The 20,119-nt window shown below is 40.8% G+C and overlaps 1 protein-coding gene across 2 annotated transcripts; it reads right to left on the reverse strand.

Annotated features, from left to right (window-relative positions):
- Positions 1 to 2,622: 2,622 nt before the first annotated feature.
- On the reverse strand, positions 2,623 to 19,453 carry rabl2 (RAB, member of RAS oncogene family-like 2). Of its 2 annotated transcripts, XM_081372338.1 has the most exons (8): positions 18,861 to 19,453; positions 18,723 to 18,752; positions 18,461 to 18,540; positions 6,988 to 7,067; positions 5,604 to 5,715; positions 5,396 to 5,493; positions 4,216 to 4,299; positions 2,623 to 4,143 (listed from the first exon to the last, which is right to left on the reverse strand). In XM_081372338.1, exons 1-8 carry the CDS (start codon positions 18,959 to 18,961, stop codon positions 4,066 to 4,068), a joined length of 663 nt encoding a protein of 220 aa, XP_081228464.1. In that variant the 5' UTR covers positions 18,962 to 19,453; the 3' UTR covers positions 2,623 to 4,065. The 2 variants fall into 2 exon arrangements, with proteins under 2 accessions (XP_081228464.1, XP_081228463.1); XM_081372337.1 differs by having other exon boundaries at positions 2,755 to 4,299; positions 18,861 to 19,436.
- Positions 19,454 to 20,119: the final 666 nt, after the last annotated feature.

The raw sequence follows: 20,119 nt of genomic DNA on the forward strand, positions 1-20,119 counted from the left end.
ATTGCAAGTGCAATAGCTTGATTCAATCAGACTTCAGTAATTTTGGAGAAAGGAGTTTCCCCAAAGCATAAGCTATTACATAATGCCTTGTTCTCTCCTCTCAGGGAACCATGATAACGTTGAGTAACCCAAGACGATTTCCAAATAACTGCAGTACTCCCACTCTCTGCCACAAGAAAAACATCTGCTTACAATCTGACTTGGTGCTAAAAACTTTTCCACCTCAAAGACCGTTTTTATAAATATGCGTACATTTTAGAATACGCAAAGTTTAAATCTCTACATATGCATGTTTTATAAATGAGGCCCAGAGAGAAAGGGATACTTTCCCCTAAGAGGTGAAAAACAAAGTTTGAAACTATGAAAAGGTCTTCTTTTGTTAACCAACCGAGTGAAAGGTACTAAACTTTTAGAAAATGTTCTCATATAATATTAAGATCTATAGATTTTGGCCTTGTTACCAGCTCTGGTGTGTGTGATTTTCTAGCCATGCATGAACATTACATTTAAAATAAAATAAATAAAATCACCAGAATGGGAAACAGCATTGTATTCTGACTTTCCCATAAACTAAAGGAAAATATTTGATCTTATGATTTTATATTGTTTGAAAATGTTGTTTTTCTTACAATAAGATAATTTTACAATACAATAATTTTACAGTAATTTGGTCAATCTTGGAATGGTTGATGTTTGATATTAAAACCATTTACTTTTCACGCATTGATAATTTTATGTTAGATGCTAGATGCCAGTAAGAGCTGATAGTTAATTGCTGAATGATGACATTTAAGATCTTGCTTGTTTTTATTTTTCATTTGAACCACATTCTGCTCACAGAAGAAAATGAGAGTACATAACAAAAACACCTGAGTCTTCAGCAATAAGAACATTTTTCTAATGACATGGTTGTATCCAGTTCAGATGTGCAGTACAAAGCTGGATCTATTTTAATTCACCAACATGGATGTATATTTGATGTATAAAGCATTTGTGCAAAACATCACAAAAATACAAACCAAAAGCAATAATCTAAAAATTCCTTCACAGTTTGTGCAATAAGAATAACTGCTCTTCACAATAATAATTATTATTTTTAATATCTGAGGAGGAAACCCATGAAGAAACATCTGGGTCATAAAAGAATAAAGAGAATTGACGAAATCGATCTATTTTTAGGACTTTTTCTTTTTTGAAGCATCCCCACTCACTGTAAGGTTGGAAAATAACTATAGTACAGTAATGATGACAAACATTATGTCCAAGCACAATTTTTGTTTTAAAATCAGCATAAATTGCTTTCAGTAAAGAATGTACTACTATTATTACAATTTAAAACTGAAATAATTTATAATCAGTAATCAAAGTGGAGATTGATGGTGTGTTTTGATTTGGTTGCAAGTTGCAACATGACCAGGGCCTAAAATTAACGCTCACCAAGCGTCAAATGCATGTAACAATCGGTGTTAGTGAGTATTTGAAATTTTATGAATTCTAACCATGCAATGTTGCGAGAACATAAACGTGAACAAACATAAATGCTTTCGACAGTTGACGGGTCAGAGCTGCATCGTCACAAAAGTTTAAGCCTTGCCAATTTAAATATTCAAACGCTAGGAACTTACTAGCGTACAGTGAGAAGTTTTGTGTGCACATCAAAAAAAGTGAGCACATAAGGCTGCATCTCAGACAGTGCGACAAATTCACAGAAAATTATGTCAGAAAAATTCCTGACTCGGTGAGTATCCTTGTAAACACAGTCAGCTATGTCTTGAGTGAACATAAACAGTAGAGAAGCCACAGCTATCTTTAGAATTTTGTGTTTGATGAACTATTTTTGTGGTAGCTCAGAGCAAACACAAAATTCTAAAGATGACTGTGCGCTTCTGTGTATACTAGCTCTGTATTTTTCTATGGCATCGCTGTCAAAAAGTAATTAGCTGGTGAAGTGGATTTACTTATTGTAGAGTTAACGCTTAACGGAAGTTATCATGAACTTAACAAAGGTCAGTAGACCAGGAAGATTTTAAAACAAGTGGTTCATTCATAAACCATAAGATCTTACCTTCATGACCGGAAAACAGAACACAATGAGCACAGTGCTGAAAGGTATCAAAATTGGAATAGAGAATTGTGGAATTTCACTGGTATCTAAAATTTTGGTGCCATAACTGCCTGTTTCATGGCCGGTAGAAAAAATTTATGGCCGGTAAATTTTCTTAAGTCACCGGCCATCATTTGTGGCAAAAAGCTAGTTTTAGGCCCTGAACATGACAGAAATAATTGACAGATTCACTCTGGAACTACCTATAGTCTTGTTGGACAGATTATCAAACAGCTGCATGTCCCTTTCACCCTCTTTGAGATGCCAAAGTGACCCTTCACAAAGACCCTGGGCCTCATTTATAAAATGTTGCGTAGAAACCGTCCTACATTTGATTTTACAAACATTTCTCAAATGTGCGTACGTGTGATTCAGAGTACGAACGTATGCACAAAAAACGTGCGTGCACCTCTCTTCCAGATGTAAAATTCATAAATTTTGCGTTGCTGAATTGTTTCAGATCTCCATCTTGTGAACGTCACCTAATTAATGTCATTAACATATAAAAGAGCACCAGTCAACATCCAAATGCTTTACTTGAGAAATATATTGCCAGGGCAAAGAGGAAACTGACAATGCGCTGACAGACAAGTTACTTTTTTATGAAACGAAGTCTCATTTGTCTTTTTTACATTTTTTTTATTCAAACAATAAATACCGTGTTGTGGCTCTTTGTGTTGTGACAGATCGCTGTAGCGCCTCAGTTCAAGTGGCACGTGAACCAAAAATCTCTTCCTATTAGTTATAGCATGAAATAAACATGAATGAACATCAGAAGGTGTATGTTGTTTCAACCACGGAAAGACGTCAATACACACAATTGTTTAAGTTCAAGTTCACCGATGTTAATCTACTAACTGTCTGGTTTGTTTGTCTGATAAAATGGTGGACAAAATCGGCGTTATGATTGGTCAGATTGCCTGTCAGCCAAACTCCCAGCGAAGGGAATTTGTGCTAAATCTGCCATTCATCCTCATTCTAAGACAAAAGTCAATAGTGATTGACTGTAACTTGACAGTGTGTAAACGTCAGTGAGCATTCAGAGCAGTCTCAGCTCTCTTCTTTGCCCTGACTGTCACGTCCACACAAACACATTCATATGCTTGAGTTTTCATCATGGCTGTCTTCTCATTAATTCCCAAAAAGATTTGATCCTGCTCTCAGATGTTTGCAACAAATCTCTTTAATATAAAAAAAGCTCTTTAGTTGGCAAATAAAATGGATATAAACTTTTTTCCATCAAGATTTTTGGTTATAAAATATAAATGTATAGAGGAATGAGTATATTTGAGGTGTGTAACTGATAGCCATTTTGACATTTTCACAATTGAAATCCCTTAACTTTTTGCAGTTCAGTCCTACAGTTTTAAGTGTACTAGTTTTACATGATGAAACCTAAAAACTGCAGTTAAAACTGCATGTATTTATTAAATACTTCATCTTCATCTTGATGAGCATCACAAATTGTTACACAAAGTGTGCTTTTGTTGTAAAATATTACACTTAAAAAAAAGATTATAAATATTTCACCTAAAATTTCAGCTGAAAAATACAAGGACTATATATTTTCCAGCTGAAAAAAATAACAAGTAATGTATATATTTATATTACATTCGGCACAGACAAAGCTTCACATTCCATAAAGAGTCTATGTAGATTACTAAAAGGTTTTTTGCTATATCTGCATGCTGCACAATTTGTATCAAATAAGTTCAGCAGTTCAGAACTGTGATTCCATTGGTGTTGATCATCGGATAATGCCACCTGTACATTCACAGAATAATAATTTATTTCTGTTAGAGGTTCAAGAAGAAACACCTGTGAAACTATCAGTGGTGTGAGGTAGAGTTCTCTCTGATGCTCAGGACAGTGAGAGGACAGCCATGATTTAAGGAACTCATCAGTACAACCCCAGAAGCAGCAGAGAATGAGAAAAAAAGAGGATGAAGAATCTGACGTGGTCACGCGGAGTCTGGTTTTCCCTCTTGCGTCTCCTCTTCTTTATCAGATGTTTCTTCTTTACTCTCTAAATCAAAGTTCTGCAAAATAACATGAATAAAATCAGTAAATTGCATCATCATGAAGAGAGTATTATTTGAACACACACACACCTCCAACTCCCTCATAACTTCATCCATAAAGTCGTTGGAGTTCTTCTTGTAGGACAGAGCCATCTGAATGGCATCTTTAAACACCTGTGGAACATTCCCAGAACATTAGAACTTCACACAGCAGGACCAAGGACTTCCCTTTAACTCTAAAACAAATAGGGCCTTTTACACCTGGTCACTTCGTGTGTTTTCTAGCTGTCCGATTGAGCAAAAGCCAGGTGTAAATGCCCTCCAAAACGCTTTCAAGACGGATTTAAATCCGATCACTCAAATCACTAAACTGGACAAGTGTAAATGCATCTGGTGTCTGAAACCACATACAGCATGTAAACTTTAAAAAATAACCGAAATGTTAAAAAATAAATGTGTGAGAGTGTGTTATACACGCTATAGCCAGATATGACAACGCTACAGCATCAAGCATCACCACAGATGAGTAGCGGAGTATCTCTTCAGCAAGCCAATGCACAAACTGCCACAAATAAAACTGAAAGTAAGTCCCAGACACTCAACACACAATCATCTTCATTAAAAGTAGTGAGACTAAACAATCTTACCAGTGCTTATACCACTCACTCTCTCTCTCTCTCTCAAAGATTGTCTTTGATCTTGATATTAGCTGATGATAAATAAAATGCTGCTCATATCTGTTGCTTATGTTTACTTGAACTCTGTTCAATTTGCATTTAGCACAGGAATTGAAGATCGGATTTATATTTGTTTTGCGGAGACACATTTATGTGGTCAAGTGTAAACGGAACCGTTTTAACAAATCAGAAAGCTATCCGATCAGTAAAAACGTATGAAGTGACCCGATGTAAAAAGGTACATAGCTAAATAAAATTATTCCACAAATGCATCTGCAAGTCAAAAATTATACAATTAAGTGCTTATTCTTTTTAAAACTACATGTATTATCAATTTAAATAAAATGTAAAGGTGCACTCAATATTTTTATGTTCCACTGGCTGTTTTTTTAGTTTACAAAAAATGACAAATGTAGGGTTAATCATTTCTATTATAAGATGCATACAAATTTATCCCAGCAAAACAATAGGGACTGTGACATCTACTTTTAAAATTCATACTAAAAGTTCACTATGCTATAGCAGCTTTTTTTACTGAATGCTCCCCTGGCTGTTGATCTGTCTGTCTAGGATGCTCTGTTTTCCATTCTTACCTTCACCACATTGGTCCCATCAGCAGCAGATACAAAGTAGAAGGGCAGACCTTGTTTCTTAGCAAAGTTGAAACTCTTCTGGGTCACTTTCATGTCAGCTTTGAAACAGCAGAACACATAAAAGAACAAAAGATTAGAGACATGCAAAGACTAACTCTGACTAATAATGCTCTTATCTGTAATCTCACAAAGGACATATGAAATGTACCATCTATCTTGTTAGCGACCACCAGACATGGAATCTCAGGCCGGTACTCTCGGAGTTCTTTGTACCAATTTGGGAGGTTCTTATATGTGATTTTCCTCTGGACATCAAACACCTGGCAAAAGCAATTGGATTAATTCTGAAAGCTTTTTTGAGATCTACTTTTTATGAAAAGCATTCAAAATAGGTTTCAGTTACAAAAAGCCACAACATATTTTTCACTCACTAAAATATATATATTTTTTTATAAGTGGAGGTGTGTGTGTGTGTGTGTGTGTGTGTGTGTGTGTGTGTATAAGAATAAGTTAAATTAAATAAGTATAGGTTAAATTACTATAATCATTTAAACTGAAATAAAAATAAATTAAACCTAAATAGAAATATTTAAAAAACAAATGACAAAGGTCATAACAAAATTACAAAAAATTTAAATATAGAAAATAAAACCTAATTAAAAACATTAAAGGTGTCCTATTATGCCATTTAACAAAGTCTTGATTTAATTTTTGGGGTCTACCAGAATTTTTTCATACTTGATTGTTCAAAAAAACGCATTATTTTTCACATACTTTACATTATTACAGCATCTCTCTCCCCAGTCTGGGTCGAACACACCGATTTCGATGAAGCCCCTCTTTCCAAAATACGAAATATGCTGTGATTGGTTAGCTGGCCTAGTGTGTTGTGATTGGCAGCGCTTAGCGTCCCACCCCTCCATAACTGTGAGTTCTTCTCTAATGTAAATATTAAGGATGGTGTCAATTTCAAACCAATTCAAGCCTGATTCAGACCCTGACAATGTAAAAAGAACAGATTTCATGCACAGACTTTAAAAGCAGACTTTAAATGGTTAATTTTCCTAAAGAGCAGTGAACCGTCTTACAAAAGCGAGAGCTTATAAAAGCAACAGAAAACAAGCTGTTCTCCATCAAATGTGCAGCGCACAGATACATATTGGGGTTATAATGTTCAGGAACAGTGTTTAAAATAAGTTCAGCCTTAGAAAGGTCAATTAAATAAGTTTTGGAAACGTGAAAAAAAGCCTCCTCTTAGACAGCAACGACACTGTCTACAACAGCCAGGCCTCTTCCCTTTTTTGTGTATTCCGTGGGCGGGGATTATTTAAATGAGTAATATTTTGACTTCATCAGATCCGGAAAAATTTTGTTGTTGTCCAAAAGTTCGTTTTAGTTCTTGAAAAGAGGATTCTGTTAAATAAAATATCTCCCTTTAGAGTGGACTTTGAGCTTTGTAATATTGCAGATCTTTTTTAGTTGAAAAGTTGAAAAAGTGGAAAAGCATAATAGGAACCCTTTAATAAATACCACAATAGTATATAAATAAGAATAACTAAAATAGATTGTTTTGTGACCGCCTCTTCTCTTACCATGATACAGGCATGAGATTTATGGTAGTAAGATGGGTGCATGCTTCGAAAACGTTCTTGCCCTGCAGTATCCCAGAAATCTGTGGTGAAGTTAAACAAGTGCATAAGTGCTCAGGCTGGATACACAAAAGGCATGACTGCTCATCTAACATGAAAACTAAACTAAAACCCCTTGTATTATTATAAAGCTGCATGATTAATCATTAAAAGATCGCAATCTCGATTCAAACACCAACACAATCTTACTCCTAAATCCCAGTGAACATTCAGATCTTGGTACCATAAAACTGATCAACTTTCTCTTTGATCCTGAGTTCATAAAGCGCGTACACATGAAAATGTGACATCAGTAGCGAATAGCCAATAGATATAAAAGAATACATTAGAAGATGAAGCAATAGCATCTTCATCTAATGATATTATTTAGATGTGATAATAATCTTAAACCATTTTTAATTATAATTATTCACCTAATTTAGGTTTTATACCTAAAACCGATTTCATATTATAGTTCCCAGTTGTCATGTATAGGTGTAAAACAGCTTTCACAAACTCTTTTCAACCACACTGTATCATTAATTCTGTTACTATAATTCAAATGATCACAGAAGTACTAGGATAAAAGTTTATAGTTCGGATATAAACACAGATGTGTACGGTAGCAATCAAAATAGAGTAAATCATGTTATATGTGTATACAAATACATGTTATTTTGTTTAGTTTTCTATTCAGAATCATATCGTTATCTATATTTTAAACAACTAGGGGCGTTTACACGACAGCGTTTTGTGTAGTGTTTTTTTACAAAGTGACATTGCCAACTACTGGCCTGACATACATAATACAGCGTTTTTATCGTTTTGCACGGATCTGTGTGAACGGAGATCATTCTGATAACGTTGTTGTCAGAACGCGAAAAACACAATGCTCTGTTTTTAGAACATCATTGTCGTGTACTTAGTTTATCCAGATTCGTATTGGATTATTGACGAGAAAGCATCGCTATTTTGTGATGAAAAATCTCGGTTTGGGTTCAGAAAATTCACTGTGAATATGCACGACAACAACGCGTTTCTAAGCAACGCCAGGACCCACGAAGGGCCTTATTTGCTCCTGGTAAGCACCAGGCTGTTCTCTTACGAGAGGTCTCTCGTACTGCATAAGATATCTTACGCTAGGGGAAAATCCTTTTTCCGCGAGATATTGAAGCCAAAAATTATCCTTCATTTTTCAATAATGCAAAACGCGTTTCAGCAGCATACAGACATAGGCGAGGCAGCTCGCGCGCCTATTGACTGTTCTGCGGCAACTGCAGCAGCCTATCGAGGGACCCAATGAGGGTCCTTCGCGCCCGCTGCATCACATCCCGCCAAAACGGGCGTGGTCTAGGCCTATAAATACCGCTCGCAGGCAGCTATTATCAGATTTTTCATCCTTCAAGCGAAGCACACGCATGACCATGAATGACCATGTGTCTCCCCCTGTGGCCCAGTGGCAGACTCTCAGGCTTTCGCGCGAGAGACACGTGTTTGATCCCAGGTCTACCGGTAGATAAAATTATGCCGTTAATGCTCGCTCTGTCAGTTCCCTGAAAAGGCAACTGCAGATGTGTATTTTGCAGCCAACGAACGTGTTGTACAACCCGCTCGCCTGCACCGTTTCTATGGTTTCCGTGCATCACTGGTGTAAGGAGAAAATTGAGTGTTTCTGGTCCCGCTAAGGACGGACCAACCTCCATTTCTCACACATTTCTCATTCCCCTCTGAAGTTCAGGTGACTGGAAATGTCAATATTGCAGTGAACGAGCCTGTTGTAATACACACAGGCCTGCAAATAAACGCCAGCATGTTGACGCTCTCTGTTTCTATGGCAACTTCTCGCTCGTTCAGTTCCAGTAAATGTGACTGTTCCAGTGTATTCTGCAGTAAGCAAGTCGGCGACGCAGGACGCTTGCCAGCACGCTTGCCTGCACACAAACGCCGCTTTTACAGCTACCAGATAAATCCCATAAGAGTGAATTTTTTGGTGTCCCGGCCACGGCAGATGGTGTTTTAGGTGTAGAAAAAATGGCCACTGCCCAGTGCCCATTCCTACACACAAGCACAGCCCGTCACACAGGGCTCGCGCACATAAAATTGACTCAGATCGATTGCGCATTAATTAAACGTGGTAAATGTGCCCACTACCCAGTGCCCACAAACACTACGTTCTGCATGTCTCAAGGTTTCTGTAAAAACGAAACCAACGTGCATTCGCTTCACTCAAGCGGACAATGTTTTCAGTGTGGTAAATGTGCTCGCTATCCCGCGCCCACATCCACACACAGACATGATAGTTCATACGGGACTCGCCCAGCCCTCCCCCTCTCGTTTGACCGCCGCAGAGGAGTCGAGCGCGGGCAATCTACCCGCTGTTATCAGCGCGCCCCCTGCCTCAAATGTCATAAGCGTGATGCTTATGTTACAGCACACCGAAGCTTCTCTGTCGCTGAGCGAACGGAGCGCGCTTCGTATTCAACCCCTAGCCATTCATGCAGACGCATGGGCAAAGCTGCCCGGGGTTTCGAAGTGGGTGCTAGACAATATGAAAGGAGGCTATTCGCTGCAGTTTCGCCGACGCCCTCGCCGCTATACAGCGCGCGTCGAGACCACGGTGAAAACAGAAGTAGCACATTTACTTCGAGCCGAAGTTGCGAAACTATTGAACAAAGGGGCCATAGAGCCTCTCTCTCAAGTTCAGAGCGAAGGAGGGCTATACAGCAGATACTTCCTGGTGCCGAAAAAAGACGGGGGTCTCAGACCGATATTAGATCTAAGGCAACTGAACAGAGTGCTTGTGAAGCGACAGTTCAGAATGCTCACGACCAGAAAAATCCTCGCGCAGATTCGCCGAGGAGATTGGTTTGTGTCAATAGATCTGAAAGACGCGTATTTTCAAATACAGATAGCGTCACGTCACAGGCGATTTTTGAGATTCGCCTTCGAGGGCCAGGCATATCAGTACACAGTCCTGCCGTTCTGCTTATCCCTAGCACCCCGTACATTTACGATGTGCATGGATGCAGCGCTCGCACCCCTCAGACTGCGGGGCATGCGAGTACTGAACTATTTGGACGTTTGGCTGATTCTAGCTCAATCTCGCTCAGAGCTCACAGAGCACACGACCATTTTACTCGATCACCTCGAGAATTTGGGTCTCAAGAGTCAATTGGTCGAAGAGCTCTCTGTCCCCCAGTCAGATGATATCTTTCCTGGGCACAGAGCTGGACTCGCTGTCCATGATAGCACAGCTATCACCACAGCGCACGGTAGACATTCAGCGCGCAGCGGGCTCTTTCCGCTGCGGCGCATCTGTCCCACTCAAGAAATTTCAGAAGATGCTAGGTCTCATGGCCTCAGCATCATCAGTGCTTCAGCTGGGCTTGCTCCGCATGCGCCCACTGCAGTTCTGGCTGAAAGCACGAGTGCCACGCCGAGCGTGGACCTCCGGTCTGCTTCGTCTCAAGGTCAATCAGAAGTGCATCGCAGCTCTGAAACCTTGGAAGGCAAACGACTGGTACCAATCAGGTGTAAGCCTGGGGACTTCCTCGAGGGTGAGGGTGATGTCTACGGATGCATCCACCTCAGGATGGGGAGCGTTGCTCGAGGGCAGACCGTTCTTCGGCCAATGGTCAGAACGGGAGAAGCTTCTACACATAAACTGCCTCGAAATGTTGGCAGTAGACAACGCACTGACGCGTTTCTGTCCCCAAATAAAAGGACACCACGTCCTGGTCCGCTCGGACAACATGTCTGTGGTGTCCTACATAAATCGCCAGGGCGGCCTCAGGTCCCGGAACCTGCACAGGCTAGCAGAACGCCTCCTGGTATGGGCTCAGCGCAACCTGCGCTCGCTGAGAGCAGTGCACATGCCAGGGCTCCTAAACATAGGACCAGACAGACTGTCCAGGAACAATGTTCCGGCAGGCGAATGGTCTCTACACCCACAGACAGTCCAACTGCTGTGGAAGAAATTCGGCAGAGCGGAAGTAGACCTGTTCGCGTCTCAAGAAAACGCTCACTGTCCGGAATTTTTCTCCAAGAGCTGGCTCATGTATGGCCCCGCCGCCCACTCTATGCTTTTCCCCCCCGTCTCTCTCCTGCCTCAGGTGATAGAGCAGATCAGGGAAGAAGGATGCTCAGTACTGCTCGTAGCACCGTTCTGGAAAAACCAACCTTGGTTCCCAGTTGTGATGCAGCTAGCGAGCACTTCCCCGTGGCCAGTGCCAGTGAGGAGAGACCTCCTCCTCTCAGGCCCACGGCTCGATCTGGCATCCTCACCCGGAATTGTGGTCCCTTCATGTCTGGGCCATCAACAGGTACATTTTGAACTCCCTAAGAGAGTGTTAAACACGATCACGCAGGCTAGAGCTCCGTCTACGAGACGTCTCTACTCCTCGAAATGGTCAGTGTTTTCGGGCTGGTGCGCAGCCGATGGCGAGTCACCAACAGACTGTGGAGTGACGGAGGTGCTTTCCTTCCTACAAGAGCTGTTGGATAAGGGCAGGACGGTCCCCTTCCACGCTCAAAGTTTATGTGGCGGCTATAGCAGCGTTCTCGAGAACAACGCTTGGTCAGTCAATAGGAAGGAACGATTTAGTCATCCGCTTCCTTAGAGGGGCTAAGAGACTGAATCCTCCCAGACCTCCCTCAGTCCCCGTATGGGACCTTTCTACGGTGCTGGAAGCCATGAAAGGTGGCCCATTCGAGCCTTTACAGACGATTGATCTGAAACATCTGTCTTTCAAGACTGTGTTTCTGCTGGCTCTCGCTTCAGTGAAGCGCATAGGGGCTAGGGTTGTGCCGATAGACGATAGTATCGTGTATCGACGATAGACAGAGATATCGCCGATGGCAGATGCCTTTGACGATATCAATACGATAATTGGCTCGTTTTCCCATTAATGTATTAAATCATTATTATTATTATTATTATTATTATGAAGCTAGTATAGTTATTAAATTAATTAGGAACTACAATTATATTTGCCTTGCCTAAATTCATAACGACATCACCACATACACTTGCGTCATCACCGCGCGTATGAAAGAAAATGTTTTTAAAACAGACTAAAAAAACTACATCCCACAATGAAATTAATTGCAAGGTGATCCATTCACAAATTGTCAAGAGTGCTTGTTTTAACAGACGCATCATTCTTATACAGAGCCAAGATGAAGACGCGGCATCGTTGTTCGTCAGTATTTTGTTTCCATAGCACATTAACAAAATATTTAATGACACTAATAACACTAAAAACAATACAATTACAAATTAAAGCTGCAAGCAGCGATGAAAAGGGCCCTCGCACCCCTGCCACCGCCACCCGGCGCCTTTAGGAAATGCCTTAAGATTACACTCACCAAATTTGAAGAGGATCAGATCAAAACTGTAAAGCCTGGAACACACCAAGCCGACGCCGACGAACTAGCGCTGATGAAAGCCGACTGTGTTGTCGCCTCGCGTCGGGGTAAAAAGTGCACTTGAACACACCGAGAGAACTCCTGCCAACTGTCAGCTAGAAAGCGAGTTCTGCGCCTGCGTGTAAATGAGACAACTGTCTATTTTTGCAGATCTATTCGTCTATATTCGTTATTCAAAAAGGGAAACGGATGCTGCCGGCTGCAAATACACAAACGTAAACAAAGCAGTGCGCGCTTACCGTTTTGAATATCACACCTGCTTAACACTTTCTTTATTCCACTCCGCTCGTGTTAATATTGAAATATTCGCCAAGGAACACTCAGGTAAGATGACGTAACATTAGAACAGCCTTCTATCTGTACCGTTTTGACTTTGCTCGCTGTTTTGCTATTATTCTCGTGCACTGGCTCCTTCACTAAGCTGAACAGCCAATCAGAATTCCCTCTTTCACCGACGGCCCGACGCCGATTCAACATGTCGAATCGGCCGTTACAAAGCCGACGAGGACCAATTTCAGCCGACGGAGGGGAACACACCGAGAAGATTTAGTCGGCCGACGCACGGAAACTGCCCGACGGCCGACTGTCGGCTTGGTGTGTTCCAGGCTTAAGAGGAGTTTGTTAAAGTACAACATCAGGAAATGGCAAAAACTGCCCAAAATCTGAGAGGAAGTTCAAAATAGCTGACTTCCTGTTGTGTTTAGGGCTATGCTCCAAGAGACTTTTTTGTAGGTATTGGGTCTTTACATGTATGTACTAAATTTCATACCTGTAACGTGAAACGTCGAGCCGGGGCAAAATGTAGGGGCAATAAGTAAGCCATTTTGCCCCACCCAATTTTGAAAACAACATCACACGTAAATTTTCACCCCTTCTGAAGCGTGTGCAAAGTTTCATGATTTTTCGAGCACGTTTTGTATTTGCCACACTTCCTGCTACCAGCAGGTGGCGCTATTGCTATAACCATAATAGCTGGGTTTCAGTCACGTGATTATTATGACGCGCGAAGGCGGGGCCTTGAGGGCAGGAAGTAAACACGGAGAATACGTCTATGGAGGAAACCGTTGCGGAGTGTCAGTATTGTACATTTATTCGATTTTTTTGACCGTCTGTTTACACGTTCTTTCAACTCTGACCCATATCCGATTCATGTGTTTACACTTGCCATACTATCTGAAACAATGCGCATGCTTAAATGGTTAAATACTCTTGCACAGATGGACGAACGTTAATTCTGCTTGATCCTAGCTCTGCGATATATGCGAAGTTCGCCAAACATCACCATGATTATGAGGCGAAGGAGGACGAAAAGTACCATCATTGCACATATGCTTCAGTTATTGTGTGTGAGAGAGATCTCAGGACTGGTGGGAGCATATTGTGTTTAAATATTGCCTTTAACCGCGGAGACGTTGCCTAATGCCTCAGAAAATCCGATCTGCCTGTTTACATGACAGTCGCATTGGCACATATCCACATATTTATTTCCACATATGAATGAGGCCTGAAACCGATCTCAAAATATCCGAATGCATGCATTTTTTTTTCCTTTTTACAGTGTCATAGAACACATCGGACCTGTGTCACATATGAGCAAAAATTCGTAATTGGGTCACATTTCACTGACAGTGTAAACGAGGCCTAAATAAATGAGCATTTAACGACAACCTAATGCTATATAAACACAGACACAAAAACATGTTGGCTAGCTAACATAACGTTACCTCAGACGAAGTGGTCGCTGCAGACACGGGCATTAACAGACTCTGCTCCTCCCGACCGCAGACGTAACTTGCGTTAAAAATCCACTTTTTACGGCGTTGTTCTCTGAGCTTTTTGTGTTGAGTGACAATCTTCGGTACTCTATAAAAACCCTTTCCCTTTTCTCGATTAGAACGATTGGAGCAGCCGTAAACTACACAATACAATACATTGGCATTTTATCAGACGGCAGATCCTCAGCTATTTCACTTCCTGCCCTCCATCTGAATTTCGCGCTCTCGCGATGCAGCAGCGTGACGTCACGTAAAAACCAACCTATGAGCATGGTCATGTGTTTAGGACAGGACTCTTATCAAACATGTGAAGTTTGGGGCAGATTGAAAATTGTATGCCTGAGTTACTGCAGTGGTTGCCTAGCAACATCGGAACTGCAAGTACCATAGCAATATTGAACTTATCTGATCATGCATATATCACCAAAAGGCCGAAATTGGGTGAACGTTTGTCAGGCCGCCGAGGGCACACCCTTCGATGAAAACTCAAGATCTTCTCAATTTAACGTCGCAAAGGCCTTCAGATTACACTCACCAAATTTGAAGAGGATCAGATCAAATCTGTAGGAGGAGTTCGTTAAAGTACAACATCAGGAAATTTTGAAAAATGCCCAAAATCCAGGAGGAAGTTCAAAATAGCTCACTTCCTGTTGCATACCTGCGCGTGAAACGTAGAGCCGGGGCAAAATGTGGGGGCAATAATTTACCGAATTTCCCCCACCCAATTTTGAAAACCATATCACACGTAAATTTTCACCACTTCTGAAGCGTGTGCAAAGTTTCATGAGTTTTCGAGCATGTTTAGGCCCTCTAAAAAGCGATTCATTTTGGAGAAGAAGAAGCGGAATAATAATAAACGGAGCAGAAACAATAGGGTCCTCTCACCATCGGTGCTCGGGCCCTAAATATTAATTGTAATAATATCAATAAAATTATATAGGCCACCTAGGCCTAATAAAGTCTTTAGTTCACGAAGCATATCTGTGAAACTCTGCCATCTGTGAAAATCACAAGCAACTTCAAACTTGTTTAACAAGAAATATTCTTCAAATTTTTCCACTGTCAATAATGTAAGTCCACAAGAGAAATATTAAGCCAGTAAATTGATAGTTGCTGTACCGTTATATCCACCGTCGTCTCTGAGAGAACGCGCCGTTAATGCAGTGAAAGCTCAGTCCTTTTCTGCTTTCACTTTCAGGGAATGAGCGCATTTACATGCAAGTTATTAACTCGATAATGCTGAATAAACAGACAATGCATGTGGTCATGTAAACGCATTGGCCCGTTTTCCTTTATCAGAGTCAAGTCATAGGTTTAAGTATAACCGATCGACTTTTAGATTTTTGCCTCTGATTTCTCCCGGCATTTAAAACACGCGTTATTTGGGCTTATTGAAGTGCGGTGTGCATAAGTGAAGTGCATCCAGACAGAGAGAGCACATATATCGCAGACTCCAACACTTTTTTTTGACCCAAGAAATTAAAACGTGTTCTCATCTCATGCAGAAGTAGCCTACAGGCAAAATGCTGCATCTGTAACGGCATGAGAGGATAATGTGTGTCCGTAAATTTCCCGCTGACATGTTGAAATACTCTGAGTCAGATACAAGAATGATTAGGATCTTTTTTACCTCACTATACCGGGAAATAACCTGATTTAGCCTATTAATAAACACTCCACCTTTGCTAGCAAAATAGAAAAAAAAGATCTAATATTTAAAACGAAGTAATAAATCAAGCAAATTGATGAGTAAATAAGCAAGTTAATAATCAAATAAGTAAGCCCCGCCCCCCTCACGATAATATCGTGTATCGCCGATCTCACAGGCTGACGATAAGACGATACGAAAATGGAGCATATCGCCCAAGCCTAATAGGGGCCTTACACGCGCTATCAGTGAGCGCGACGTGCATGGAATTTGGGCCTAATGACTCAAGGGTTATACTCAAACCGAAGCACGGTTATGTTCCAAAATCCCTCAACACACTGTTTAGGGTGCAGGTCATTTCCCTGTCAGCCCTACCGGTCCCTGATGAGGAAAGAGACGCGAGCCTCCTTTGCCCAGTCAGGGCATTACGAGCTTATGTGTCTCGCTCGTCTGTTTTCAGACAGACAGAGCAGCTCTTTGTTTCGTTCAGCGGGCGCTCTAAGGGACTAGCCGCGTCGAAACAGAGCCTATCCAGAAGGATAGTTGATGCTATTGCACTAGCATACGCCTCCAAGGGCATGCAGTGCACGTTGGGTGTCAGAGCGCACTCCACGAGAGGCATGGCCTCTTCGTGGGCCTGGTCAAGTGGGATTGCCTTGCAAGATATTTGTACGGCAGCAGGCTGGGCCTCCCCGTCTACATTTATAAGGTTTTATAACCTAAAGGTTCCCGCCCTGCAGGCCAAGCTGCTGTCGGTCTAGTTAACCAGTATTGTCTGTCCTGATGCTATCAGCTCAGAATGCTGCGTCTACTGAGCACAGCTCAATGATCGACACAGTGTAAAGCAATAGCACAAAGATGTGTTTTGGGCAAACTGTGTAAGACCCACATTTTCCCATCAGTTCAGGCTGTACCCCGCCCTGTCTGTATGATGTAATTCGCGTCGAAGCGACGCTGCTTTACGTGGAAGAGTGTGGCTTCACCCCTCCCTCTTCCCGGACTCCCTGTGAGTTCCTTGGGTGATTGTGCACTATACGAACCCTGGGCTTTCGCCCTTGGGTCTTTGGTGTCAGATCCCAGCACGCACGGCGTCTTGCATTGGGTCCCCTAGCGTACAATATCTTACGAAGTACGAGAGACCTCTCGTAAGAGAAGGTACTCGGTTACTAACGTAACCTCAGTTCTCTCTAGTATAGGGAACGAGTACTGCGTATCTTGCCGTGCATGCACACGCTCTGGTTGCTTCGATGATGAAAAACCAGATAATAACAGCCTGCGAGCAGTATTTATAGGCCTAGACCACGCCCGTTTCGGCGGGATGTGACGCAGCGGGCACGAAGCACCCTCATTGGGTCTGGCGTCACGCCAGGCCTCGCTCGATAGGCTGCTGCAGTTGCCGCAGAACAGTCAATAGGCGCGCGAACTGCTTCGCCTATGTCTGTATGCTGCCGCAATGCGTTTTGCATTATTGAAAAATTAAGGATAATTTTTGGCTTCAATATCTCACGGAAAAAGGATTTTCCCCTAGCGTAAGATATCTTATGCAGTACTCGTTCCCTCTACTAGAGAGAACCGAGGTTACGTTAGTAACCGAGTACGTTTTTGAAGATGCCTGATTCATTTTTATTTGTAAATTTTAAAGTAGCCTACGTTATTCTAATGATTTCTCTAAACACAATACAACCAAAAAGTGGCAAAAAAGAAATACTGATATTACTACAACTACTATTAATGATAATACAAATTGAGAAATGAATACGTTAGAAGATGAAGCAATAGCATCTTCATCTAATGTTATTATGTAGATGTGATGGTAATTTTAAACAATTTTTAATTATAAAAAATATGTTTGTATTAATTTCTGAAGGTGTAAACTTTGACATATATTTTACACTTACTAGGAAACTAAACCAAGAAACAATTACTGGAATATCTTCTTTGTCTTTGACAAATTACCTGTCAGTAATATCAAACACAATAATCGTACTTTTTTGAGTTTGAGTAAGCAGCACGTAACATTCACAGAATGTTGTCTTGGTCACATTCTTGACATGGGAATGACACAGAACAGAAAAAAAATCTATATAGATCTGCTTGATGAACAGTCTGATAGAAAAGTCTTTTCTTTTGAAAACGATAGCTTTGCCGTCTCCGTGTAAACTACAAAAATGTGAATTAGTGAAAACTTTGGTGGCATGTGCATGCGTATAACGTGTTCAATCTACAGGTGCGTAGTGTTTTTTTACAAAGTGACATTGCCAACCACTGGCCTGACATGCATAATATAGCGTTTTTATCGTTTTGCACGGATCTGTGTGAACGGAGATCGTTCTGATTACGTTGTTGTCAGAACGCGAAAAACACAAAGGAAAAACTTCTCTGTTTTTAGAACATCAATGTTGTGTACTTAGTTTATCCATCGTGCAGCTCTAATTCTTCATAAGACACGTGTATGAAACTTCATCAAAAAAGTCAATTATGTGCAAAAATGTGTAATGTCTCAATAATAAAACTGCTAAATATAAAATACAGCAAATTGCTCCATTCTTGTATACCAAAATAACACTGTTTTTGATGCCAAACTTACCAACCAGTATAGTTTGTCCATTGATAGTTGTGGTGTATTTGTACAGAGTCAAAGCGTAGGTGGACAGCTGCTGAGGCCGACTGATACATTTCATTAAGAACCTGTCAACTTTGAGAAGGAACGATACACTCACATACAGAGAGAGAGGGAGATCAAGCAGATCTTGGAGATGATACACACTCACATGCACACATTCAAACATAGAGACAGTTGATACATATATACTGTGCATATACACACACATAATGATGTCAAAGGATACTATCCATCCATAAGGAATCTCTCCATAAGCCTGAAAAGATATGAAAACCATTAGTAAAAAATGCTAAAGCCTTCACTGAATGAAAGCAATAACACAGCTAACGTTACTCCATTAGTGTTCGTAACACGTTAAGCATACTTGGATTTGCCCACAGCGCTGTCTCCGAGGCAAATGATCTTGACTTGTTCATCAGCGTCATATTTCTCCAGGTCCAGATCAGAAATGCCTCCTGCGTCCATTGCGAGACTAGAGAAGCAGCAGCAGGAGTTTAAACACTGAGCCTCTTAATACAGCGGGATTAGATGACAGCTGACCACACAGCTGAAACACGGCACTGCTTTACTCCATCACACGCTTTCAACTCTATGGATATCGTTTAGTTAATATTTTCAAGCAATAATTCGTAAAACAAACCGCAAATGGTACATTACCAAACACAACCCGACAGTGTTATTGCTTTGGCTAACGTTAAGTTAGCTGACTAACGTTAATTAGCAGATTAGCTCGATTGTTACCTAAGCTACAACTATCTACGCTAAATACATATTTATGGTTTTACAATCTTCGGTGGATATATTTAGGGCTCGTCGTAAGTTTGTTTGCATTCACGGATAGATTATTGACAAGAAATCATCGCTATTTTGTGATGAAAAATCTCGGTTTGGGTTCAGAAAATTCACTGTGAACATGCACGACAACAACGCGTTTCTAAGCAACGCCAGGACCCGTGAAGGGCCTTATTTGCTCCTGCAGGCTGTTTTTGAAGATGCCTGATTCGTTTTTATTGGTAAATTTTAAAGTAGCCTACGTTATTCTAATGATTTCTCTAAACACAATACAACCAAAAAGTGGCAAAAACGAAATACTGATATTACTACTACAACTACTATTAATAATAATACAAATTGAGAAAAGAATACGTAGAAGATGAAGCAATAGCATCTTCATCTAATGTTATTATGTAGATGTGATGGTAATTTTAAACAATTTTTAATTATAAAAAAATATGTTTGTATAAATTTCTGAAGATGTAAACTTTGACCTATATTTTACACTTACTAGGAAACAAAACCAAGAAACAATTACTGGAAAATCTTCTTCGTCTTTGACAAATTACCTGTCAGTAATATCAAACACAATAATCTAACTTTTTTGAGTTTGAGTAAGCAACACGTAACATTCACAGAATGTTGTCTTGGTCGCATATTGACATGGGAATGACACAGAACAGAAAAAAAAAATCTATATAGATCTACTTGATGAACAGTCTGATAGAAAAGTCTTTTCTACTTTCCCACAGAGGTCAGTGAGTGCATGACTGTTAGAAGATGGATGTGATCTTCTTTTGTCAAAGATGAAAATTTCAAGTGTAATGAAAAACTTCCAGGAAATTTTGT

The sequence above is a fragment of the Scardinius erythrophthalmus genome (assembly GCF_964197995.2).
Source record: "Scardinius erythrophthalmus genome assembly, chromosome: 8".
Lineage (NCBI taxonomy): Eukaryota > Metazoa > Chordata > Actinopteri > Cypriniformes > Leuciscidae > Scardinius > Scardinius erythrophthalmus.